The sequence below is a fragment of the Dendrobates tinctorius genome, unplaced genomic scaffold, assembly GCF_039654945.1.
Source record: "Dendrobates tinctorius isolate UK_male_01 unplaced genomic scaffold, ASM3965494v1 ptg000231l, whole genome shotgun sequence".
NCBI lineage: Eukaryota > Metazoa > Chordata > Amphibia > Anura > Dendrobatidae > Dendrobates > Dendrobates tinctorius.
This window is the reverse complement of record NW_027361898.1, coordinates 19,740,208-19,767,115: the sequence shown is the minus strand read 5'-3', so window position 1 is coordinate 19,767,115 and position 26,908 is coordinate 19,740,208. Positions and strand designations below refer to the sequence as shown.

Here is a 26,908-nt window from a genome sequence, read left to right as displayed (position 1 = left end):
TGGGGCCCAGGAAAAAGGGACATATATATCAGGAAGGGAAACTTATATACCAGGATAGATGATATATATATATATATATATATACCCACACACACACACATACATAAGGATGAGGTGCCCCAGTCCAAATTTAGCGCCAGGGCCCATCGGACTCTAGTTACCCCACTGCGGGAACCCATCAGCGCCCCCTCCTGTGACATGATTGGTGTACCGATGGGCTGCCATGGTTGCAGCCTGAAGGCCCAAGTTGCAGCTATGTTATTACTCTCGTGAAGCCCAGCTTCAGTATTGGAAAAAAGCAATATACAATATATATATATACAGTATATAGAAAAAGCGATCAAAAAGTTGATAATAATAAAATCTACTGCTGGAACCCCCCAAGAAAGTCATCATGAAGCTCCTTTGCCATAAAAATAAAAAGTTGTAAATCTTGGAAAAGTTCATAACTCCTTTAAGCCGCAGAATTAGTATATAAACAATGCACGTTTAGTGTCACCATAATCGCCCTGACCTGGAGAGTCATATTGCCAGGTCATTTTTACTACACAGCTATCACCGTAAAAATGAAACTCAAAAACAATCTTGATTTTAAATTTTTCATCATTTCTCCTCACTTTTTCCCCATTTCTCAAAACATCATATGGTAAATAGACTGGTTTCTATTAGAAAAACAACTCCTTCACCTTAAACAAACCCACATATGACGTGTTGACGAAAAAATAAAAAAAGTAATGTTTCTTTGAAGAAGGGGAAGAAAATGAAAGCACAGCAACAAAAATTAGTTGTGTCTTACGAGGTTTAACTTACAAAAAAGATTACAGCTATTCTGACTTGGATTATGAAGGGAAGTACACCAGAATCATCTGGTCAAAAAGATTGCTTTACAAATATTATGTGGATTATATGGTCAAATTTGGGAACAGATCTTTGCTTGGATTATCTAGAAAAGATAAATAGTATGCATACCTGTGGAATTTAGTTGCCTTATTACACACGCCACAAAGCCTAATGCCTGAAAGATTTAAAATTCAATAGTCTACCAAGACACAATAGCCACATGGAAGGAACTCAAGAGAAAATTCAAATTATCGTGGAAAATCTTGAGAGATCTACCCATATGGGAAAACCCAGCATTACAACAAATAGCAGAGAACAAACTGTTTCGGGAATGGAGGGTGAAAGGGATCCCCAAAATTGCTAATCTACTGCATGAAGAAGGAAATAGGAGGCTGAGTAGGGAAGAGATAATATCAAAATTCAATCTAAGTGAACAGCAATTCCTACAATTTGGACAAATAAAAGGAATGATTATGACACATTTGATAAATGTGAGGGAAGAAACGAGAAGGAATGCAATGGATAATCTATTATTTGACCGAGCAGGCACACACACAATATATCCACAATATACAAATGTTTAAAAGACATCCTTGGGCAAATGGACATAGAGCAAACATTTAGATCCTGGGCTAAACAAATAGGGGGTGAGGAAATTGAGGAAAAAATACTAGCAGGTTGGCAGGCAGTAAGGAAAAATATTTTGAGTGAAGTTTGGAGAGACACACAATTTAGGATTATGCATAGAGCTATACTGGCCTTCAATATACCGGTATCTATAACAATGAGAGATCGTCTGGTACATTGTCCAAAATGTAAACTTAGAGAGTCTGATTCACTACACGGACTCTGGGGCTGCCCTAAAGTACAAGAATTGTGGAAAGACATAAAGCATATGATGGAAAATTTGGGCATTGGGAACATATCATTGCACTTGTTACCATTCCTTTTCCATTACTGGAAGGGTGATGGAGCCACACAACAAAAAGGGAAGGAAACATTAACTCCAACTTAATTTGTCTGATAGCCAAAAGAAGCGTATTAAAGCAAGTATCCAAGAAAGAAAAAAAATCTGCACCGTTATCACTCCACAGCCAAATGTCTGCTGTACATGATCATCTTGCTTCTAGCTACATTGCAAGAATTCACGGGTGCCAAGCCATTAAGAACAGTCCAATGCATGTGATTCAAGAGAAAGAAAAAGGGTGGCACTCACCGTTCTTAAAAAAATCCAGACTTTATTTATGTAGCATTAAAACATCTTCATACAGGCAGGCAAGATTTAGAACCAGTGGATGATAATCGGACGACGGCCGTTACGCGCACATGCGCTTCTACGGAACGGCCGTCGTCCGATTATCATAAAAAGGCTAATTAAAGGAAAAGCTTAATATTGTCAAAAGAACACAGACATTGGACAGAGGAAGATGGGGAAAAAAGTGTTACGGACAGACGAATCCAAGTTTGATCTGCAAATGTAGAATAGAAAAAGAACGGCACTTGGGTACTTCTCGTTTGGCTGTGTCCTGATCACGTCCCTTCTTTAACAGACGAGGTAATGGTGAAAATTCGCAATCAATAGTTGGTGCCCAGCATGAAATAAACAACATAGGAATCCAGCAAAAAATGGAAAAAAATGCGGCACTCACCAGATTGCAGTGTAACCAGAGTCATTTATTTTACCATATTCAGCATGGACAGCGGTTTTTAGGGCAGGTTAACAGAGGCATGCGGGGAACAAAGACGGACGACAACCGTTTCGAGTCAAAGACTCTTCCACGGGTCCACTAGTACAATTATGTGATGTCACTTCCTTTTAAAGGTTAATGACAGACAATTAAAAAACATGTGAACATATATTTTCTTGTAGCTAAATATTGCTATTCTATTGTTATTGGTGTATGTAATCAGTATATTGTTCAGTAATTGTGTTTTTAAATTGTAGTCTCTTACATGTTCACATATGTTTTTTGTCATTAACCTTTAAAAGGAAATTACATCACATAATTTCACTAGTGGACCCGTGGAAGAGTCTTTGACTCGAAATGGTCGTCGTCCATCTTTGTTCCCCGCATGCCTCTGTTAACCTGCCCTAAAAACCGCTGTCCATGCCGAATATGGTAAAATAAATGACTCTGGTTACACTGCAATCTGGTGAGTGCCGCATTTTTTTTTCCTTTTTTTGTTGAATCCAAGTTTGAGGTGTTTGGATCACACAGAAGAACATTTGTGAGATACAGAACAACTGAAAAGATGCTGGAATAGTGCCTGACGCCATCTGTCAAGCATGGTGGAGGTAATGTGATGGTCTGGGGTTGCTTTGGTGCTGATAAAGTGGGAGATTTGTACAAGGTAAAAGGGATTTTGAATAAGGAAGGCTATCACTCCATTTTGCAACGCCATGCCATACCCTGTGGACAGTGCTTGATTGAAGCCAATTTCATCCTACAATAGGACAATGACTCAAAGCACACCTCCAAATTATGCCAGAACTATTTAGGGAAGATGCAGGCAGCTGGTATGCTCTCTGTAATGGAGGAGCCAGCGCAATCACCAGATCTCAACCCCATTGAGCTGTTGTGGGAGCAGCTTGACCGTATGGTACGCAAAAAGTGCCCATCAAGCCAAACCAACTTGTGGGAGGGGCTTCTGGAAGCATGGGGTGAAATTTCTCAGCAAATTAACTGCTAGAATGCCAAAGGTCTGCAATGCAGGGAGCGTTCTTTGATGAAAGCAAAGTTTGAAGGAGAAATTATTATTTCAAATAAAAATCTTTTTTCGAACCTTGTCAATGTCTGGACTAGATTTTAAATTCATTTGCCAACTCATTTGATTAATAAAACTTTGAACGGTAGTGTATGTAATCACAATCTCCTCTGATTAGTGTTTTTTTACTGCAACTTTTCCTGTGTTTTCTCCATTTTTTGATGCATTTTTAATATGCAGCAATGGTGTATATAGGTGGGACAGTTGGGACATTTTCCTAGGGTCTGGCCGCTGTCCGACCACCTGATATGGTGGTCAGAGGTATTTCCCAGGAGGCTGCATTTTGCTGTTCCCACCCAGATTGGGAATTGGCCATTCTCTGAGCCGGTTGTCATGAGACTTTGCCAACTGATTAAGATGTTTTACATCAGAATATTGCCAAAAATAACCTAATGAATCGCTGCCAATGTTTTTACATTTTTGCTGATTTTTTTCCAATATTACTATATAATATATATCATTACAGAACTTTTGATAGGCCGACATTTCCTGTTCTGGTAACATCTTTAGTCTAAAATCCCCATATACATTAATTAACAGTTGGACAATTGATCTGCTGAGAGTGTCAGTATCTCTCCACCATTTTCCCTCACACAGGAACGCTTGGTTTGGCTGAGATTCTCTGCGGAGAGCCAGTGCCAGACTTCTCTTGAAATAAAACAGGCTGCATCCTTCTCTGCCTCCATACACTTTAGACCAGAGATGCACAATCTGTGACCTGGGGCCCACATGGTTCTCACAGTGCTATTCTATGGGGCCCCCAAACATCTGGTCATAGACTTGCTTGCCTGTGTCTGTTCTCTTGTCTGATTGACAATTTTTTGTACACACTGTGCATAGACAGAAAGCTGCCAATCAGTGGTGATGGCGTGGTTGAACTACATGGCAGAAGGATTACTAGTCCTCTAATGATAATGTCTTGCTGATAAATAAAAAGTGATTTTATCAATACTAGAGCATGTATCCCAGTAAGTGACACATCGCTGGAATCATGGTCTGAGCCCCTACTTTATGGTGTTCTCAAATTTGGTGACAAAGTCCTGGTGACATATTCCCTTTAAGGCTACTTTCACACATACATGTGATATGTCCGAGTACGGTCTGATCTTTTTTCCAGACAGAACTCAGTCCTGTAGAGTGGAATGGATTTATTCACACATCCATTAAAATCATGAATCCGAGAGTGAAATGTCCTACTCTGATCTGATTTGTAGATCAGACTCGGCCATCCAAGACTATGGGGATCAGTGAGACCAGATGCAAATCGGAAGGCTTCCATATTGCTTGCATTTTGCACCCATGTCTCAAGGGTCTGTTGCATAGTGATAAACTTGAATAAATATATGACTTAAGGTGTTTTTATTGGCTTGGAGGCAAGCACATCTATTCAGTGAAAAAAAATACAAGAAAAAACTAGTATGACAGCTGAGAAAAAAATAGTCCGTTTCTAGTAGATGGTAACACATGGATGTGTGAATCTAGACTAAAGGAATTGAACATTTTCTAAACCAGACATCCTTTTAATATATAAAGGTCTTAATTATCAAAATACTTAAAGCATGAAAAGATATGTCTGGACCCATTTGAAAAGGTATCAGAAAAGTGGAATATGAAAATATATCTTACCTTCTGGTCGGTATTGTGCTACTATCGTAACTGTCTGTCCTGCCCGCTTTAGTGCAGCAGCAGCTTGCTCATGTGTTGCACTGCGTAGATTCACTCCATTTACCTATAACAGGAAACATACCTATATTAAGGTAGAGGAAAAGCTAAATAAATCCAGCTTTCAAGATTTACATAAGTAGAAAGCCAGTAGACATCATAGTCAACCTCCAGTGGAGCTATAAAGGTTAAAATGTATTATGTTTATAAAGTGAGTTTTTCTTTTTAACAACCTCTAGTTGCTAACATCTTCCATTGTAGCATCTAATGCATGTTAGTGAAATTAATCTTAAAAGTGTAACAAGAAACTCACAGAGAGGATCCGATCCCCGCGACGCAGTTCTCCACTAAGGTCAGCTGGTCCTCCGGCAAGAATGAATGATACAAAGATTCCTTCTCCATCTTCTCCACCGACAATGTTAAAACCCAGTCCTGTAGATCCTTTATGTAGAATGATCTTGCGTGGTTCCCTGGAGACATGACGAAAAGACATGTCTAGCACTCAGAGCTAAGTGAAGGAAGTACAAGGCAGTGATGGTAAGAAACGGCAGGAAAACTTAGGTGAGAACAAAAGGCTCTGTAAAATGTAAAAAAGCTGGACAGTGAAACATTTGGCTGGACCTTCAGAAAGAAAGTATCACGCTAAATGTGGGCTACAATGGGGAAGATAGGAGATGACAAAAACAGAAGGATGTTGCAGTCTGTCTTGTATCAATTGCTCAGTGAGATGGAAGCTGAATATTGAAGGTGCTGAAAAGCCGGTCTGACAAGTGCTATCAAAGGAAATCACTGTCTAATGAAACCTCCTGACAAGTTTCAGGGCAGGAACAACTATGGATTGCAACATAACTCATCACTTCTGCTTAAACACTCATCTGTTCCCCCCAAAACACAGTAGTTCTCATGGTCTCAAATATTTTTCAGAATAAATCAGATTTTGTCACCTTCTCCTTCCTACCTCTCTTTGTTTGTCCTGTGTACCAGTTGTCGCTTGGTGGCCACAGAGCTTGGTGGTCTTCGATAAGACATGGATGAAGAGACGTTCACAGTAAACATGAGGGCGGCTCCCAGACTACAATACCACCTCTTCTGCTTCAGCTTCTATTCTTCCCCTTGTAACTACTGACCCTATTGCGCCGAGGTTTCTGTGCTGAAGCCTCCAGTTCTCTACGCGCACCCTGTCGTCTTCCTGCGGCTTCTCCTACAGATCCGTCATGGCGCAGGCAGCAGCCTTGCTCTCTTTCCAGCTATGGTGTTTGAACACTTGTTCTCTCCCTTTCTCACTGACACATTCTTTCTCACAATACAAGTAGGGTGTTGCTGACACCTCTTTTCTGTTTCATCGATTTAACCTTTTCCTGGGTATTTGTAACTATGCAGAAAACAGAGGAGACTTACTTAGCTTGTGGATCTGTGTATTTGACAGTGACAAAGTAAAAACTTTCCGTCTGGGAAATGCTAAGTAAGGAATGTTTCCTGGGAGTGTCGGCCAGGGACAGGTCTCTATCCTGTGCTACACATTACAAGCTTTAAAGTTATAGGGTTCAGTAGGATAGTTCACATTCCCATCATTCCAGGTGAGCTGACTGTCATCTGGTCACAGGGAACACTAATAATGGTGACGTCATCAGTCCACATGTCTACCAGGTTCTTCCAAACAAGCCACTTTTTTACAATAGGGTGGAATGACAGTTGACTAATTTGTGTCGCCTGTTATTCTGCACCACCCAAACATTTTTTTTTTCCTCCTCAATGTGATCTCTTTTCTAGCACACCTTTTTCTCTTCGTAATCATTTTCCTACTAAGGCTATGTTCACACATTGCATTTTTGCGGCTTTTTTTAAGCAAATTTTAAGCTGTGTTTAACAGTATCATCAAAAGCTATGAGATTTCAGAAATCTCATGCAAATTGTTTTTTTTTTTTTCTAGACCAATTTGGAAAACTGCTGCGTTTTTTTGCAAACTGCAGCATGTCACGTCTTTCAGCATTTTTCATCCGTAGAAAGCAGTATGTGCAAAAATGCAATAAAAAAAACCAAAAACACGGGTATCAGGTTTTGCTGCGTTTTTGGTGCAAAAACCTTAAGGAAGTGACATCATAATTTTTTGGTGGGGAACAAAACTTTATCAACATGCTCAAGAGACAATACAAACGCATCAACATCTGCTTTTCGTAAGCAGCATCTTTACTGCCAAGAGAGCAGGTTTTGAGTGCAGAAAAAAAATGCAGCGAAAACGCAATGTGTGAACATAGCCTTAGGGTGATTTCACGCACACAGTGTTTGTTCTTTACAAAAATATCAATTGTTTGTGGCATATTTTTAGTTTTTCTGCAGTAAAAAATGTTTTGGCTAGATAATTTGTTTGAATCAATAGGTTAAAATTATACTCCCACCCTACCCCTCTCCCCTAAAAAAAACTGCTGGTGAACAATGCATGAAAATCATGGTGTTCTTTTAAAACAAAAAAAAAAATGCTGCAAAGAAACTATGAGCCAAAGAAGCTTTACGGTATGTACAAACGGCAGGTTTTTCGGGTGGTTTCCAAAAAATGACATTGTGCACATGCTCCGTCTTATGTCACTTCTTTGGAAATAGCAGCAAAATGGAAAAATCCAGCGTCCGCAGGAAATGAGGCAAGTCTATTAAAACACTATTTCATTGGCAACACAGTTAAAAAAGGGAAAAATTATAAATCAAAACTTACAAAGAGAATAAAAAGTACATGAGTCTACACGTTTCGAGCTTAACCCCTCTTAGTCAGGACTTAAAAACAGATTGCACATGGATGACAAACAAGAAAAAAAAAAATTGTCCCACTTTCCTGAACGACATTTTACACACTGGTGTGAACTTACACTAAGAATTACTTATGGAACGTGCTGAAGATATTAGATTCTGCACAAGAAATATCTTTTAATTAATAAATATGCTGTGGCCCACTAGAATAACCACAATCAAATGAAGAAACAACAATGAGGGGAAAAGCGAGGTTGCCAAGCTTTTTCACAGGGTGCCAAAAAGGCTGTCCTGTCGACACTGCCACGTATCGCCCCTGCCCAGTGTCAGACTGAAGAACATTGGGCCTACCAGAGGATTTGATTCAGGGGGCCCACCTTTCTTCCCCACTCAAGAGTCCCATGGAAGCTGCAAGGTTTGCACTATCAGCTCCCCTAAAGAAGAAGCTAGGGCCCACCAGAGGAATCTCCGGTTCTCTGGTGGGCCAGTCCAACCCTGCCCCTGCCCATTGCTCTACCCTGTCCTTGAGGCCTGAACCTTATTTATACAGAGCCATTTTTCATGTCACCGACGTCTTGTTTTGAAGGATGGTTCCAAATATCCGAGACATTTTCCATTTGTTCATATTGGAGAGTTTCTATATCTTTGGTGGGCTCATCTACTGAACTGATGCCTAGTGCCAGCCCCCTGGACAGTCAGCTATGGGTTGCATAGCTACCACTGATAATGACTGATTTCATGTATGCGCAGTCTATTAAATGCAATGATAAATAAGTAATACAGTTAATCTGTGTCAGGTTTGTGTTCCTTCTACATACTACTTAGAAGGCAGCCATGCTTGGCAGAACACATGATGCCAGGCCTCCGGCATCAGTTAATAATGGCCATCTGTAATATGTGGCTACTTTGAAAACTTAGAACATCTTCAGGCCCAGAAAAGTCTTCAATGGACAGAGAGTTTTTTTTTAGATTTGGAAGGTTGTGCACTTGAGCAAACTAATTATTATCCTGTCTATGTGTCAGTAAGTCGGATATTAAATTCCCAGCATTCATCTCTGAAACTAGAGGTTTGCAAAACAGGTTTATCTGGAATTGGTCATAATATCTGCACAGTAGGCTTACCTGACGAAACCTTCCTTTCAGTCTTCCTTTAGGTCAATGTTCCAGTATAATGACATATTACGGTTATTTAAAAAAAATGTTCCAATGTAAGTGGAGTTCAGGAGGCGGGTGCAGAGACAGGACATATAGGAGGAGCTGCATAACAAGTGTCTTTGGCCATTAACGTGCTGCCAGACTTTATCAAATGTGTCACTTCAATGTGTAGACACCTATGGCATGAGTGCTATAAATCACTGCAGTCCCACTGAAAAGGCAGGGTACTGGGTGACAGCCTCAGAGCAGTGCATTGCTATGCTGACAGCTATGCGTGAAATGCTCATTTAACACTCCGTAGGCCTGCGTTACACCACATGTATGGACTGTGCAGAGTGTGACATTTCACCCCTTTCCATCACGTCCAACAGGTTATTTTCTATGCTGGAACACATTGCACGCACTTTATGATAACTATAGCTTAGCTATTTTACACAGTGCGGGTGACTAGAAAGCTGTCATTAAAAAGGGAATGTGTCTCCAGGTTTTAGACACATAATCTGAGAGCTGCATGATTTAGAGACAGAGAACCTAATTCCGGCAGTGTAACTTATTGGGCTGCTTGTTCTAGTTTGCATAAAATCCCTGTTTTATCAGTAGATTAACACTAGAGGACTAGCAAACCTGCTGCCATGTAGTCCTCCATATTCATACTCTGAATAACCCTGCCCCACCACTGATTGGCAGCTTACTCCCTATGCAGTGTGTTCACAGAAAACAGCCAATCAGTGGTGTGGGCGGGGTTATACAGAGTATTAGAGAACTGCTACATCTGCAGCAGAAAAAACAGGGACTTTATTAAAACTTTGACAGTGACATAGCTGGGAATCAGGGGCTTTATCCCTACTTCATGCTGATCTGAGAAGGGGCAAGGAAAACCTGGTGACGTATACCCTTTAAATTACAAAAGGAGACAGACCATCTCTTTCAAAGATTCCTGGAGGTCCCTGTTGTATATTCCAAAAAACAAATGTACACACTATGCGTTTAGCATCTTAGTTAATTCTATACGTTTAGCCTTTTTGATAGTCACAGTATTTATCCCTATTTCAGATTCCTTCTTTATGGCCTAGAACATGGCAGCTTCTGGCTGTGTGACCAAACTGCAGCAAGGTCAAAGCCGAGATTGGAGGCGCCGGACCTAGACCTGCGACACCCATCGGACTGGACTGCATCGGATCCGCCCCCCAGCCAGGTGAGTATAATAAAACTTATTTTTCCTTCAGGTTGGACCAGGGACAAATTTGCAGCATAACAGAATACTGTAGATAAGCCCTGAAAGGCGGTGGCAGCATTTTATTGCAGCCAAAACAGCTGACATGCTGACTTAGTGTTTTTGTCTGGATTCCTTTGTTTAAATGGGGTTGTTCACTACTTTTACATTAATGACATTACTCTTAGGCTAGGTCATCAATACAAGACCATAGGGGTGCCATGTGTTGGACCCCACTGATCTTACATTGACGACCTATTCTAAAGGCCCCGTCACACAGAGCGAGATCGCCAGCGAGATCGCTGACTTTGTGACGCCACAGCGAGATCGCTGTGTGTGACAGGTATCAGCGACCGGCCCCCCTGCCGGGTTTCGCTGATCGCGCCCCATCGTCCTAGGCCATTTTTTGATCATTGGTCTCCCGCTGGCCAGCATGCATCGCGCGCGGCTCTTAGATACCCTCTGTTTACCTTGGATACCAGCCTGCTCGCTGATCCTGATCGCTGGTGGGTCTGTCTATGTGACAGCTCACCAACGATCAGCTAACTATGTCCCAGCGATCCCATCCACGTCGGATCGTTGGTGGGATCGCTGGGACATTGATGTGTGTAACGGGGCCTTAAGAATACCGTCATGAATGTAAATGTAGTGAACAACCTGTTCAATAATCTATTGCTGTCTTTTCACTATTTCCCAACCTTGCTCTTGGCCCTTGTTTGCCCATTTACCTAAAGTTTCAAAGGTTGGGGAAGATAGGAATCTATATAGTGCAATTAGGCTGACCGTGGAAGGGTTAACCTGTACAGACACATTATATTAGATGACTGTTATATAGAACTAAGCTGACTGTCCACAAGCTCTGCTGGAGGGAAAACTAGGATTTGGCTCTTTAGAGTTTAACCGGCTCAATCCAGTGATACAAGTGCGGTATCCCATGGTACGTGGCAGCTGCTGATCCCCATGTACCTGCATAAACTTTCCCCATAGATATATATGAGGATTTTTGTAGAATACTGGTACTAGCAGGCAGTTTCAGACTCGAATGTCAAGGGCCCACCGATAACCAACTGCAGGGCCCCACTTTTCAGCTTCATGCAGTGGTGACATTATCCTCAATCACAAGTTTACTTAACAATGAACTGGGTAGATTGTCAAATTAATAAGATTCCACCTTGCACAGGGCCCACCGGAGGATTTACCTGTCCCCCTGTGGGCCAGTCCGAGCCTGCTGGCAGGTGATAGTTACTACACCAAAGATAATGCAGAAAAGAGATAGTTGGTGACCATCTCATAGACGTTGCAGGCAGTGCCCATAAGGAATGGCTGTCACTCAGTCCGAGACCACCCCCCTAATCTAAGACGTCATTGATGGGACTTATCAAACACTGTCGTTACTTTATGTGATGGGACAACTAATGGACATGAATGTGAACAGTGTAAAATATTTACCAGTAAATATGTAACAATGTAGTCAGATGGATGTACCAACAATGTACAGTATATAAGTAATACTGTCCCCCTTAGGAATGTTTGCAGTTACTTACGCCAACCCTCTTGTCCCATTCACTGTGTTTTCTTTCTAACCCTTTTCCTGGTTTTCTCCGTTTCCTCCTTCTGCAAACAGAACTTTGAGCAGACACCTTTTTCTTAAAGTGAAAGTGTCCTTTTTTTTTATATCATTACTATTATAAAAATATAAAATATATTCCTCAGCGCTGCACGATCGGGACGTGATTGGCAAGTCTAACTATTTTAAATATCCATGTCACTGTCACAGAGACCATTATCATGCACTTAGACAAGGAACGTTGGACATCTGAGCACTACTGCCCCCTTGTGCCTCGCAAAGTTCATTTAAATGTGTGAGACGTGCGCCTTACCATTTCATGTTTCTCAGTACTTCAGCTTTTAATGCAAAATGAGGCAACTTGATATCATATTGTGATCTAGTCTACATTTCAATCTTTCTATTCTAGGAGGACCCCTGCAGTAAGCACTGACCAGGGTCTTACTATTCAATATAAATACATGCAATTCACAGCATTCTAGGGACAGGTTGAAGGAAGGACATGGCTGAAGAACAGACTTGGTTACTTTTATGGTCATGGATGCTTGGATATTGCTCATATTGCTATATACCGAGACATGTAGGCACTACACAATTATGATGGGCTTCTTACCTGTTAGTAGGCGTTCCTAATATCTCCTCTGGTCATAAAAAGAATAGGTTCCATACAGGATACAATGACAAACTTCCCCCATTATGTTTCATATATGAAAAACCGATCCGATCAGGTAAATTTTAGGCTGCAATTTGCAAATGAGCTTTCCTGATTAAAGCAAGCAGTGTGAATTGTGTTCTGTCTCGATCAAATAATGCCGGGGAAATAGCCTTGTGCCATTTGTGCTTCCCTTCACAGATCACGCGCCCTACGCCGCGTTCAGTGATCGCTCACTTCCTGCTGTTCACATGCAATCAATCGAAATGATTACTCATCATAAACGGTGAACAGTAAACTCACCCGGCTCTACAATCTGCAGACTCCATGCTCTACCGTTCCCTTCTGGGCTATGTCAGCCTGGAGTGGGAGGTGATAAGCACTGAATTTTTCGCCTTCTGTCACTATTTGAACACTCCTGTCCTGACTTGTCAACAGAGTTTTGAGTTACTGTCTTTCGAAACCGTCTGAATTCTTCACGTGACACTCTACAATAGCTTTCGCTGATGGAATTACAATTTTTAAAAGTAAAATTTCTTCACTTTTTCTACTTTTCTGATGATAAATTGGAGGGTAATCACAATGAAATATGGAGATGGCCTTCATAAGAATGTCATGCTATGATGTTTCCTTGTCTCATCTTACACCTAAGTCTCACCTGGTGAAGTCTTCTTCTCCTAGCATGTGTCGAGGAACAGGAGAGTATCTAGACGGGGTGACTTGAGGGGGCTGATAAGGAGATTTACTCTCCACGCTGCTCAGGTATCCTCCCAGAGTGGAGTTATGGCTTATGTGATTATCAACAGTGAAAGCTGCAGAATCAAGAAGACAGACAAATTCCATGAAATAGGATCTAGGACAGACAGACTGTAATAGCACTGGAAGAACATGACAGAATGAGATTTGCCACAACTAATTCTATCATGCGATTCTGCAGTGAGTAGTGAAAGAAGAAATAAATATCCTTGTAACTGAACTGGTAAGCACATGGTTACTGTCTTGAGCAAGAAGAGTATTCTCATGGAGTAATCAAACATTTTTCTTAACCCCTTAACCCCCAGGCCATTTTCAGTTTTTACAGTTTCATTTTTTTGCTCCTCACCTTTTCCCAGAGCCATAACTTTTTTTTCAATGTTCGTGCGAAGGCTTGTTTTTTTTTTGCGGGACAAGTTGTAATTTTGAAGGCCACCATTGGTTATAACATATCATGTAGTAGAAAACGGGGGAAAAAAATCCAAGTGTGGTGAAATTGCCAAAAAAAAAAAAAAAAAAAAAAAAAAAAAAAAAAAAAAAAAAAAGGGCAATTCCACATTTTTTTTTTACCTTGCTCAAAAAAAACCTCCCCGTAATTCTGGAGTTTTGAATTTTCTTCTCGTCGTTTAGTGATCAGGTTCATTCTTTAAATAATGATAGATCTGGCAATTCTGAACACGGCGATACCAAATATGTGTATATTTGATTTGTTTTTACATTTTTTTACTTTAAATGGGGCAAATGGGGGGTGATTTGAACTTTTATTTTTTTTTTCACTTTTTGCATGCTTCAATAGTCTCCATGGGAGACTAGAAGCTGCAGTTGTCTGATCTCCTCTGCTACATACAGGTGACGATCAGATCGCCTGTGTGTCCCTGAAATGCTCATTAGCTATGAGTGCCGACTACTGGATGGCACTCATAGCAATCTGGCAATGACAACCACAGAGGTCTGCTGCAGATCTCTGGTTGTCATGCCAACCCATCAGTAACCCGCGATCATGTGACGGGGTCAACGATGGGGGGGCCAGTGACACGCTTACTGTAAGTGCTAGTAAAATGCCGCTGTCAGAGATTGGACATCGGCATTTGTGGGTTGTTGCGGGCACATGTCAGCTGTATATATCAACTGCCATGTGACCGGAAAGGTGCTGGCTTAGCACCAGAGCCTGCATCAAACAGGGGTAATCAGACATGTGTGTAGCATTACGGCACATGTCAGAAAGGGGATAAAGGAGCTCTGTCTGCAAAACATGACTATTCAAACTAAGCACTGCATTTTCTAAGGGACATAGCTCTGATTAAAATCTTATGTTTAGTGTCTAAGGCTGAGCTCACATGTCGCGTTTTTTTCGAGTTTTCGCGGCGGTTTTAAACGCACGTTTCTGCCCCAAAAAATAAGCATCCCATGCATTCCTATGGGATTCCGCAATGCTGTGCTAATGCTGCATTTTTTTCCGCAGCGGAATCGCTTTGCGGTAAAAAATGCAGCATGCTCATTAATTTAGCGGAATCGCGGCGATCCCGCACCCATAGGATTGCATTGTTCTGCTTACTTCCCACATGTGGCTGTGCCCACCATGCGAAAAGTAAGCAGAACATTTGCGGATGGTACCCACGGTCCGGAGGAGAGGAGACTGTCCTCCGGGCTCTGGGTACCATATCCCTGTAAAATACAGAATTAAAATAAAAAATATTGTTATTCTCACCTTCCAGTGTCCCGCGCAGCCTTCCCGCCTCTCTCCACGCTCCCGGTCCCAGTAATCCTTTGCGAGAATGATCGCGATGACGTCGAGATCTCGCGGGAGCGGGAGCGTGAAGAGAGGCGGGAAGGCTGCGCGGGACGCCGGAAGGTGAGAATAACAATATTTTTTATTTTTTTTATTATTTTTTACATCCTAGCTTTTAGTAGTAAAAAGTTGGTCACACTTGTCAAACACTGTGTTTGACGAGTGTGACCAACCTGTCAATCAGTTCTCCAAGCGATGCTCCAGATCGCTTGGAAAACGCTAGCATTCTGCAAGCTCATTACGCTTGCAAATCGCTAGTTTTTCCGCAGGAAAATCGCGGGAATTTAAAATGTGATTTTCCCGCGGAATGGAATTCCGGAATTCTTGCGGTAACTTCCGCGAAAGTTCCGCTACGTGTGCACATAGCCTAAATCTGTTGCTGTGTTTGCCAGAAATCGTACACTAATGAGGTGCTCGGGGCATCCTTGGTGTGGCCGAGCAGTTCAGTGCACCTTCCCACCTACTTGTTTTCCATCTACATGTGACAGATAGAAGCTGCACTGTTGATTTGGAATCATCCATCAACTATATAATGGAGAAACTCTGAGTCCGGCAAGTTGATCTCACCGTGATTTAATTTGCACATTGTAAACAAGTTTTTATTCTGTGAGTATAATAGCAGCTTTCTTGTTGTAAACTAATTTCCTTGGACCTTAACTATTGGGAGGACGTGCACCCCTTGTTCCTTATTTTGTGATAGGTGAAACAGAATGCACCTGAAACTAGATGATGGAGAACTAGATGCATGTTTTGCAGCTACACTTAAGTGAAGGTGTAAAAGAGATCATAACAGTTTAATCTACTTAGAAGTAGAGAATTGTGGATATCAGATAGGTCCTAATTTTCAAGCACTGTGCTCTTTTTCAACATGAACAATGTGAGTGATTAAGGTACTTAACACCTTCCTGCCTCAGACAATTTTTATTTTTGATTATTTACAAAATTGCAGAAAGGCAAAACAATCCCTTAAAGACAGAGTTAAAATGTAACTTTAATTTCTGAACTTAATTCCTATCCAAATAGATCCCTATAGGAAAGTATTATTGCTATATAGTGCGACTGCCGTCCTACACTTTTATTGAACAGCTATTAAAGTATGCCATCGCTCATGTTAACTTAAAAGATTGTCAGTTCTTTGCCTCTTCAACATGTTTCACCATACTGGCGTCATCAGGGGTATGGTTGTTTGAAGAAATTCCTGACATGATGAATGCACCTGGGCACACAAATCATCAAAATCCGCTGCTGGCAGCTCCCTTTGCAGCTGTCAAACAATGACATCCAAGATAGGTTCAATGAGAGGCAAGTGTGGAGATGCTGCAGGCCACCGAAGCACATATTGGCCACACAGGCTGCTCATAGTAGCGCAAGCAAAACGAGGCCTGTCATTGTCCTGTTGCAAAATGGTTCCTGGGACACTTTAGAGAAATGGTTTCATGACCAAATCAATGAAATGCCAAGTTTCAGTATACATGGCTGGAATGAGAACTAGAGGGGTCCGGCTACATACATTATGCCACCTCACACTATAATCACAGCAGTAGGACCGGTGTGACGTTCCTTGGTGAGGGCCTCTTAATAGCATAGCCCACATGGTATCCAGGCTATCCACATCAACAAATAAAAAGCATCACAAAATCATCCCACAAAACTTGATCCAAAATTTGTGGTTTCATATGGAAACAATTTGCTTTCAATCTGGTTTTATGCCCTTCTCACATGCCATGGACTGGTGCTTGAATAGTTGATTACTGGAGATCTTAGCGACACCTCTTACCGCCTTGATTTCCGTAACCTAGTGGCTTGTCCTCTTGGTGTGGCCACTTCAATGCTGAGGAGTGTACATGTTTAATAAAAAAAACCTAATATTTATCAGTATACTTTGAGTGGCGGCTGTAAGCACACCCCAGCCGACACACTTATTGACAGCTTGCTCTGCAGCACATCTGTGTAGAACAAGTTGCCAATCGTTGTGCTGGGGCGTGCTTATAGCCACGGTTCACTATGTACTGAGCAGTGACTGAAGCCGCTCAAGGCACGCCTCTATTGCTAACAGTTATCAGCTCCTACAGGAATAATGTTCATTTTCTCCTTGTAGCTTCACCAGACAACATTGGACTGCTTGTTAACCTGCAGATTAACTCTATCTGCAGTTTAGAAGCATTTGGAGACATGATGTGTTCCTTTTAAACTTTTGTCATTGCATTTTTCATATGGCGGGGAGGAAGATGTATTGCGCTGCTTGCCATGGAAGATTCAGATCTCAAAGGATTCACCAGTGAGACAATTTGCTAGTGGAACCCTATGTGCATGGGTGTGGGACAGCTGCCTCCCCCATACCCTGCTAGCTGTGCTTCTGCCATGTAGAGATGCTTTAAAACCATCTGCTTAGTACAGGAACTACCAGGAACTACCAGGGAAACCAGTTACCTTTTAAATGTAACCTTCTGGCACATATGGAGAGCCTTATTTGCATAGATTGGAGACGGCATGCTACTACTTCATAGTGCACGTAATAATGGTCTTATTAGTGACCAGTGCTATCTGGAGAACTAAACCTGCTCTTAGCCACCTAACTTGTCACAAATACTGTGCCCTCACTGGGAATCAATGCAATACTCACTGCTAGCGTAGTCAGGGGGAGCATAAATCTCATTGAGATGAACAGGGCCAGGCTTAGCTACTTTGAGATAAACCATGTCGGAGGTGTTCTTTAGTGCGGCCACGGCTTCCTCGTGTCTGACATCCTGCAGGTTGGTGTTATTCACCTGAGAGAAAACAACAGAGAACATAACATTGATGAAAAGAAGCCAAATCTGTTCCCTCATTGGGTTATTTTTAAGCATTATTTTACTCACAGCTAAAAGCCTGTCACCGATCTGTAGTCTTCCATCTTTCTGCGCAGCTCCACCTTCAATGATCTTGGTGATATAGATACTATTGTCCCCTGGAATGTGCTGGTTACCGATGCCTCCGGCAATACTGAACCCCAGCCCTGTAGAAAGTGCACATAAGGTTAAAGCTGCAGTTCCCACACAGATGTCACCACTTATATGTCTGTATCATAATCAACTGACTAACTGTGCAGGGTCGGACTGGCCCACCGGAGAAATTCTCCGGTGGGCCCTGGCACTGACACCTACTGGCATACAGGGCCAGCAGCTTCCTAGGGCCCCTGCTGCTCCAGAGGCCCCCAGCAAGTGGCATGACGCTAATAGCGGCACACCACACAGCTGCCATGGGGGCCCCCGATGCCAGTGGAGCAGCAGCAGGTGACAGGAGGCAGGAGCCGGCTGTTTGCATCTAAAGTCTGTCCCCGCTGCTTAAGAGAAATGAATATTCACTCTTCTCCACGCCTCCCATGGGTGTGGAGAGGGGTGAATATTCATTTCACTTTAATAGTGGTTGGTCAGTGACAGTGTTAGCCACAGCAGCCGGCTAACGCTGCCCGCTGTCAGGGCCGGCAGACTAGGGCCCACGCCCCCCATCTACCCCCAGCCTATGTGGCCACTATGGAGCAGTAAGTCAGAGGGGCCCAGCGCCAGCGCCGCCCTCCGATGTGTGCCGCATTCAACTGTCACTTCATCGAGCACCTGCTGTGTGTCTGGCAGACGGCAGCGCAGCTCCTGACACTGGAGCAGATCCGTTGCCAGAATCAGTGTGGGAGCAAGGAGAAGAGGTGAGTATTATAATATATATATATATATATATATAGTCCCTCATAGAATATAATGTAGCCCCCCCATAGAATATAATGCAGCCCTCTCATAGAATATAAAGTAACCCCCATAGAAAATAATGTAGCCCTCATTTAGTATAATGTAGTCCCCCATAGAATATAATGTACCCTATGTAGCCCCCTCATAGGGTATAATGCAACCTGGACATTATATATATTGTTGAATCTATTTCTATTGAAAAAAACAAAAACAAAACAACAACAAGTAGACAAGGAAAAACAAAACATACAAGATAGCAAAGGTTATACACCAAACTGTACAATATCACAGTATAGATAATCTCGTATAGAGTCAGCATATCTTTTGTGCTTCTCGGTAGAGTGAGTGTTGGTTTATATACAAATACACAACCATTTACAAGACTCAGACCGAGTAGCTAGTATTATAGATTGGTCAACTCAATTATATAAACATTCATTATATAAGCAAGGAATGTATGCAATAAAGCAGACTGAAGAGTTGTCTTCCTCTCCTACTATCTTTCGATACATTAGTAATATAGATGAGCAGGTGCAATAAACAATAATTGCAAACATTCAAAATGCTCTCTTTATATGCATCAGCAGAGGTGTATTTCAGGAAAAGAAGAAAAAGGAATACAAGAAAGGAAGGGGAAAAGAAAAAAGAAAAAAAAGGAAAAAAGGGGGAGGGGGGAGAGAGGGAAGGGGGAAAAAGGAAAAATGGGCACTAGACCCCCGAGCCAGCCCCTAAGAAGCCTCCTCAACCAGCTGAGACAGTCCAGTAGTTTCCTTGAATAAGATCCAAGGGTGCCACACACGGATCAAACGAGTGTTGTCTCCTGCCATTTCAGCCAACAATTCTTCCATGCGGAAGATATCTGCGAATTCTGACACCCATTCCGCCAATGGCGTGGAATTGTCATACGTGCCGCGGTGATACAGAACCTAAGAAGGCTCCGTTTCTGAGTGGATATGGGACCTGGAAGAATCGAAAGGATGGCAATTTGTGGTTAGGGGGGGAACATAATCTCCAGAGATTCTATGGTAAGCCAAGAACACCCTCTTCCAGAAGGATTGTATAGCAGGGCACTGCCACCAAATATGAAATAATGTGCCTCTCTCGGTTCCACACCGGCAACATGTATCATCTACTGATGGAAAAATAGACTTTAGTCTAACGGGGGATAGATACATCTGGTCAGTATCTTGAAATTTTTCTCCTGTGCGCCCCCAGCCGGGGACATTTAGTGTGTGAAAATGTAAGCTTTGTCAAGGCCCTCAGCAGAGAATTTACATCCCATCTCCTCTTCCCATGCCCGGATGTAACTCAGGATCATTTCCGAGCTCCCATTGTGGAATTCTTTATATAAAAGAGAAATCAGATGAGAGGGAGAGTCCTGCTGCTGTAATAAATTTTCCAGTCTTGTCATGGGGTGGCGAGAAGTGCGGTCAACCATATGACCCCGAATAAACGACCTCAGCTGATTATATTCCATCCAGGAGAGCCTCCCAGTGGGAAACTGTTCTTGCCTCCAAAGATGGGATATCTCCTCCCACCAGTACCTGTCCCAAGCGTAAGTCAGAACTGATATGCCAACCCAAAAATTGATCCCTGAACCGACCAGGAGGAAAATCTGGGTTACCAAAAATTGGTGTCAACGGATTCAGGACACTAATCAACGTCTTTTTGATTTTAATATGATTCCAGAGTCGCAATGTCTCCCGTACCAGAAAGCCCGTGGATCCTTCAGAGTCGTTTGCAGTAAGGTCATAGCATCGAATCCAAGGAAGATGTCATAAAGGAATGTTGAAGCATGTCTGTTTCAATTGAACCCATTGTTTGGAACGATGGCCAAATTGCCAGTCGAATAGACGTGTTAGTAAGGCGGCTCTATGGTAAAGCTCCAGGTCAGGGAGGCCCGCACCGCCTTTGGACTTCGGGGTAGTCAGAATGGAGTACTTTAAACGTGGTTTGGAAGTCTGCCAAATAAATCGAGTCAGGGCAGATCTGATGGTCTGGAAGAATGCCTTCGGCGGTACAATCGGGACCGCCTGAAACAGGTATAAAAACCTGGGAAGAACGTCCATCTTAAAGGAGTTCATCCTTCCAAACCACGAGATATTCTTACGTCCGTACTCTCTCAATCGTTTCAGGGTCGATTCCAGAAGGGGCAAATAATTGAGTTTATAAAGGTCAGTCATGTCAGTAGGAATTTGAACGCCTAAATATAGAATAGCTCCGACTTTCCAATGAAAGGGGAAATTCCCCATTGTTCTCATAAGTTCTGCTTGTCCCAGGGATATATTAAGGGCTTCGGTTTTCTGGAAATTAATTTTACAATTACTGACTGCTCCGTATTTTTGAAACTCCACCATCAAAGACGGGAGGGTAATGTGCGGCTGAGATATATACAATAGGAGGTCGTCCGCACATAGAGAGACTTTATAATGAACACGGTCCACCCATAGACCGTGCACACTGGGATTCCCCCTAATTGCTACCGCCAAGTGTTCCATAACTACCGTATATATATATATATATATATATATATATATAGTAGAGGCGACAGAGGGCATCCCTGTCATGTGCCGTTCCCGATGGCGAAAGGGTCTGACATTGCACCGTTGACCCTAACTCTCGCCGAGGGGCCGTAGTACAGAGCCGCAATCCTGTGTAGGAAACGGTTCCCCAGGCCTATGTGCCGTAATGCCGAAAACATGAATCCCCAGTGTACACGGTCAAAGGCTTTCTCCACGTCAATCGATAGCAGAGCCATCGGTTTGCGTTTTGATTTAGCATGTGCAGTCAGAATGAGAGTTTTGCCTATCCCGTCTCTCGCTTCCTTCCCCTGTACAAACCCCACCTGATCCGAATGTACAACTAAAGGTAGAAGGGGAGCTAGTCGGTTAGCTAAAATTTTTGCATAAAGTTTCACATCTACGTTAATGAGTGATATTGGGCGATAGTCACCACCGTGGGATCCCTCCCTGGTTATATATATATATATATATATATGTATATATATGTATATATATACAAATATATAAGTCCAGGATGCATTATACCCTATGAGGGGGCTGCATTATATTCTATGAGTGGGCTGCATTATATTCTATGTGGGGGCTACATTATATTCCATGGGTGGGTTCCATTATATTCTATGGGGGACTACATTATATTCTATGAGAGGGCTGCATTATACTATATGAGGGCTACATTATATTCTATGAGGGGGCTACATTATATTCTATGAGGGGACTACATTATATCCTATGAGGGGGCTGCCCCCACTCCTGCTACATAATTAAGACGTGTACTACCTTATATTACACCTGGATATTAGCGTGTTTTACCGCACAATTGGTGGTTTTGTATTTATTTCTATGTAGCTACACAGTGGGCCCCATGAATGATTTTCTCTGGTGGCCCCAAGGTGCTCCAGTCCGACGCTGTGACTGTGTATACCAATTTACCTGCAAAATAGATCCCTCCTACAGAACTTACAATGCAAATTCTGCATGTTTTAAACATAGCAAAGAATAATATAATTGTAATTGGTAATTGTGCTGCCCTATATATTTAAAGAGGATGTCCACTACTTTAAAATCGATGACCTATTAGGATAGGTTATCAATGTCTGATCGTGAGGCTGCGACAATCGGCACTCCCGCTGATCAGCTGTTCTTGATGTAGGCGGCAGCTGAAACTGCTCAGTTACAGCAGCTCTGTCGACTGTATAGTGGCCACTGCTGGGTACTGCACATCCGCCCCCTATTTGAATTGAAAATGGATGTGAAGTACCCGGCCGCGGACATCAGAAGATGAAACAGCTTCGCCACTGGGCAGTTCCAGCAGCCACTGGCACCTAGAACAGCTGATCAGCGGTGGTGCCGGGTGTCGCACCCCCAACAATCAGTGATTGATGACCTATCCTAGGGATAGGTCATCAATGCTAACGAATGGACAACCTCTTTAAAGGATATGTACTCCTTTTGGGGACTTTTTCTTCTTAAATGCATGCATGGAAACAAATAATTTTTACAGCTTTCTTAAAAATGTTGGACTGTTTAAGTAGCTACAGATTTTAAGTATCAATGGACATAAATGGCTGCCGAATAAGTTAATAATACCGAGACGAGAAAAAGTGTGCCAGGACAAATTAAATTAATCAGATATTTATTTAATTAAAACATGATTTTATTGATACAAATATTAAAAGACATACAAAATTCCAAAATCTACAAACACACAGAAAAAAAAGGTGGGTGGGTGATAGATACACAGACTGTGGGGAGCCTGAGAATTGTAAGATGCTGTAAGATTAAATTGTAATGCATTAGGTGACAAGAGAGCAGGTTAATACTATGTATATAGAGAAGTCTCTAGTAATTCCACACATAGCCACCATGAATTAGGATCTGACAGCATGAACAATGAAAGGACCCACTGTCTATATAGAATGTAGTGTAGCACAGGCCATTTTCCTGAAGCCGAGGGCTGCAGAGATCTCAATTTGCACACGTGCCGCCTCCGGCAGCCCACGGCTTTAGGAAGATGGCCGCAGGGAAACCGGTAGTGCACTCGGCTCTGCTTGCCGAAGACACTGGGCCACTGCAACAACACATTTCTGTCTCCAGCATCCTGAGGAAGGGGACCCTGCTCAGGTTCACTCCACACCTCCCACACCAAGCCTCAGCATTGCCACACATCTGCCGCCGCCGAGTCCGCTGCTACACCACTGCTGCAACCCCCGGTAAGCCTGTTTTCGGACTATAAGACGCACCCCCCATTTTCGTCCCAAATTTTTTTGAGAAAAAAGTGCCTCTTAGGGTGTGTGCAGACGCTGCGGAATCCGCTGCGGATTAATCTGCACGGATTTTGCAAAAACCGCAGATAAACCGCAGGTCAAAAGACCTGCGGATTATCTGCGGTTTTGCCTGCGGTTTGGTCCTGCGGATTCACCATCTCCACAATGGTGGAGATAGGAACCCGCTGTGGATTCCGCAGAAAGAATTGACATGTCAATTCTTTCTGCGGTTTCAAAACCGCAGCAAATCCGTGCGGATTTTTCCGCTACGTCTACACAGCGTTTTTTTTTTACCATTCATTTGAATGGTACTGTACACCGCAGCTAAAACTGCTGCGGGTCCGCAGCGGCCAAAACCGCTGCGGAAGCGCAGCAGAATCCGCAGCGTGTGCACATACCCTAATAGTCCTAAAAATACGGTATATAACAGTTTTTCACACTTTAAGTTTATAATTTATTATTGATGAATATCTTTTACACACTGACCTTTAGGTCCTTTGAGTAGATTGACCTCCATAATAGTCTCTGGAGGACTTTGCCTACGTCGCACCAGCAATCTTACTACAGGACCAGCCTCTTTTAGAGCCTCCACCGCTTTACTGTGCACCACCTCGGTTACATCGACGTCATTGACTCGCAGGACACAGTCAGTAACCCTGCGCCAACAGCAAAGGAAATTGGTTATAATAAGGTGCATAGAGAGTAAATTACATAATACTAAAATAATAATGTTATTGGTCAGTGTTGTTTTAAAAAAACTTTGCATAAATCAATATTACAAGTGAATATGAGGAACTTTGTGATATATCTTATAAGAGACATTGTATGCTTTCTCTCCACAGGAATTCTTTTGTCTCTGTGGTCACATTATAGCAGTTAGTCTCCACCCACTAGCTTGGAGAGGACTGAAACTCAGAGATAGAGACAATAGACGGGAGAACTGGTGAAAAATACAGGATACAAGTCAAATAATGGCTAGAAATAGTTTCCTTATGGACCCACACACATAGCAGCCTATTCTGAAAAGTTAGATGAAAGTGACAGGTTCCCTTTAATTCGTAACATCAGACAGCTAATGAACGCCATGTAGCATACCAGTGTTTAAAAATATATACAATATGCATTTCTTATACTTCCCCTAATAAATAACTGCAATTTTTAAATTGTGTCTACTTAGCTAAGAAGTATCAAATGACAGTGTTCACCTGTCCTGCTACTGGGTGAGATAAAATACTTACTAGAAAGCTGCAGCACTATGTATATGTATGTGTGTGTTCTGCCTCTTCCCTCAACAGCTCCTAACCTTTACCTGGCCATAGACTTCTCAAGAAAGCGTGTAGCCTACCCCCTTTGAGATGAATTTCAGATTCCTCTATCAAGAAGGATGTCAGAATGATGAATACAGGGGGCAATGTTTGTACTAATGATTTATGCAACATTTCTTGAAACCATTTATAAAGTAACTAAACCTCTTATACAATTTTTTTTACACTTTTTTATCCTCTTAATTCCAGGTTCTGAGACCCCACCAATTGCTTAAAAAAAAACCCCTGTGAAGTGCATAACTCAGGTGACAAGCGCTTATAGCTCTGACTAGGATAAGCACAAAGTGGAGGAAGGAATACACTAGGAAGCATAGACTACAAAGCCTACGGAACTATTGCACTCAGGCAGCAGTGGCGAGTCTCCAGACCTCAGCACTTTCCAGGGGATTTTTGTAGTGATCAGTACCCAGCCCCGCATGCATCTGCTTGCAATTGAGAGGATGAAAACATATAAAATGCTGTATCAAAGTAATACTGTTACTCCTTATGGGAAATACTAGTGAGAACCACACGCATCGCTCACATTAGTCTCCCATCCATTGCTGCAGCTCCTCCAGGGATGATCTTAGTGATGAATATTCCAGGATCATCAGGGACGTGCGGATTATCAATTCCACCAGCAATGCTGAACCCCAGTCCTGAGTTTCCCTGCAAAAGGTAATAAAATTATAAAGATTCCAATATTTAAGAAAACTAGACATAATTTGCTTTTTTTGTTTTGTTAAAGTGAGGATGGTTTACATGTTCTGAAATGATTTGCTGATATTGGATAAGAGTTAACAAAAGACTAAAATCGGCCAAACCACTGATGTCGGTGGGCCTGGCCGACAGTGTAATGGGGGAGAGTCAGAAGCCGCCATTCACAACAGCTGATGTCAGGGGGATAAGGATCTGGCAGTGTCCACTTTGGGCCGCCGATCTTTTGTTCTCACTGAGATAAGCCTCCGCCAGAGGAGTCTGGCAGCGATTCTCCGGTAGAGAGCACAGGGGCGGTGGGCCGAGCTGAGGATCCCGGTGTATGACAGACTTGGGAGAGATAGCGGATGGGCACCCAATCAGCAGAACTAATGTTTGTCCTACAGATAAGCGATGTTAATGCGGGTTTCACTATCGGGTAAACTTACCCTCTCCAATACTATCTCTTCATACTTGTATAAAGCATCACTGCCGTTTACCTGGAAAGAAAAATTGGATCATTCAAGAGTTTTAGGGAATATTTAGACATGGTAATCATTTTCCATCTCACACCTTCATACAAATCCTCTGCAAAATCTGTAACAAAAAATCTGCAACCTACATTGGCCAATTTGCAGCTAGCCCTATATTTCTGTGTTTTGATCCATGTGAGGATGCAGTTTTCTAAAACCCCATTCACTTGTATTGTACTTCTGTGCTGCAGAGTTGTGTGTTAGGCCGGGCTCAGACAAGCATATTTCACAGTCATATATGGACTGTAACGCCCCCAGGACTGACCACGGATTTCCCATGCTGAACTTAAACTCAGATTTGTCTATGACCCGGGTTCACTCTGGGCATTGTGGTCATTCTAGGAATTTATGAAATACACTTGTGTGAACCTGGGCTTACACTGACCGGCATCCTATTAGCCCCTACCTCTATTAAGTACAAGGGTTGGGCTATTGTTAGACCCCCGACTACCACAGCAACCCACCAATCAGGTCATGGGGGATGGATAAGGTGACAAATTGAGCTCCCTTCCTGTGCCAAAACATTAGATGCTGCACTACTAACAGCGCTAAACTGCCGCCGCTGATCTCCTGGGTGGCCGACTGCAATGTACATTTTCATTTCTGGCTGGAAACCAGTTGTATAATAATTAATAATAATGATAATATGCGTAGAAGATCACTAAGTAATTCAAGAGACATCTGTCAATCAAGTTCCACTTGATTATGGGAGCGGATGTGGATAAAGGGGT

General features: G+C 42.5%; 1 protein-coding gene across 6 annotated transcripts in view; it reads right to left on the bottom strand.

Annotated features, from left to right (window-relative positions):
• Positions 1-26,908, bottom strand: part of DLG3 (discs large MAGUK scaffold protein 3) — a 332,677-nt gene that overhangs the window by 65,106 nt on the left and 240,663 nt on the right. For 5 of the 6 annotated variants that reach the window (XM_073556135.1, XM_073556134.1, XM_073556137.1 and 2 more), the window contains 8 exons: positions 26,094-26,144; positions 25,493-25,617; positions 24,131-24,300; positions 17,995-18,131; positions 17,760-17,904; positions 13,253-13,406; positions 5,582-5,738; positions 5,233-5,335 (listed from right to left, as the gene is read on the bottom strand). In XM_073556135.1, the coding sequence (XP_073412236.1) occupies positions 5,233-5,335; positions 5,582-5,738; positions 13,253-13,406; positions 17,760-17,904; positions 17,995-18,131; positions 24,131-24,300; positions 25,493-25,617; positions 26,094-26,144 (1,042 nt within the window). Of the gene's footprint in view, positions 1-5,232; positions 5,336-5,581; positions 5,739-12,897; positions 12,939-13,252; positions 13,407-17,759; positions 17,905-17,994; positions 18,132-24,130; positions 24,301-25,492; positions 25,618-26,093; positions 26,145-26,908 lie in introns of those variants that run through there. The other variant, XM_073556139.1, reaches the window with a different exon arrangement.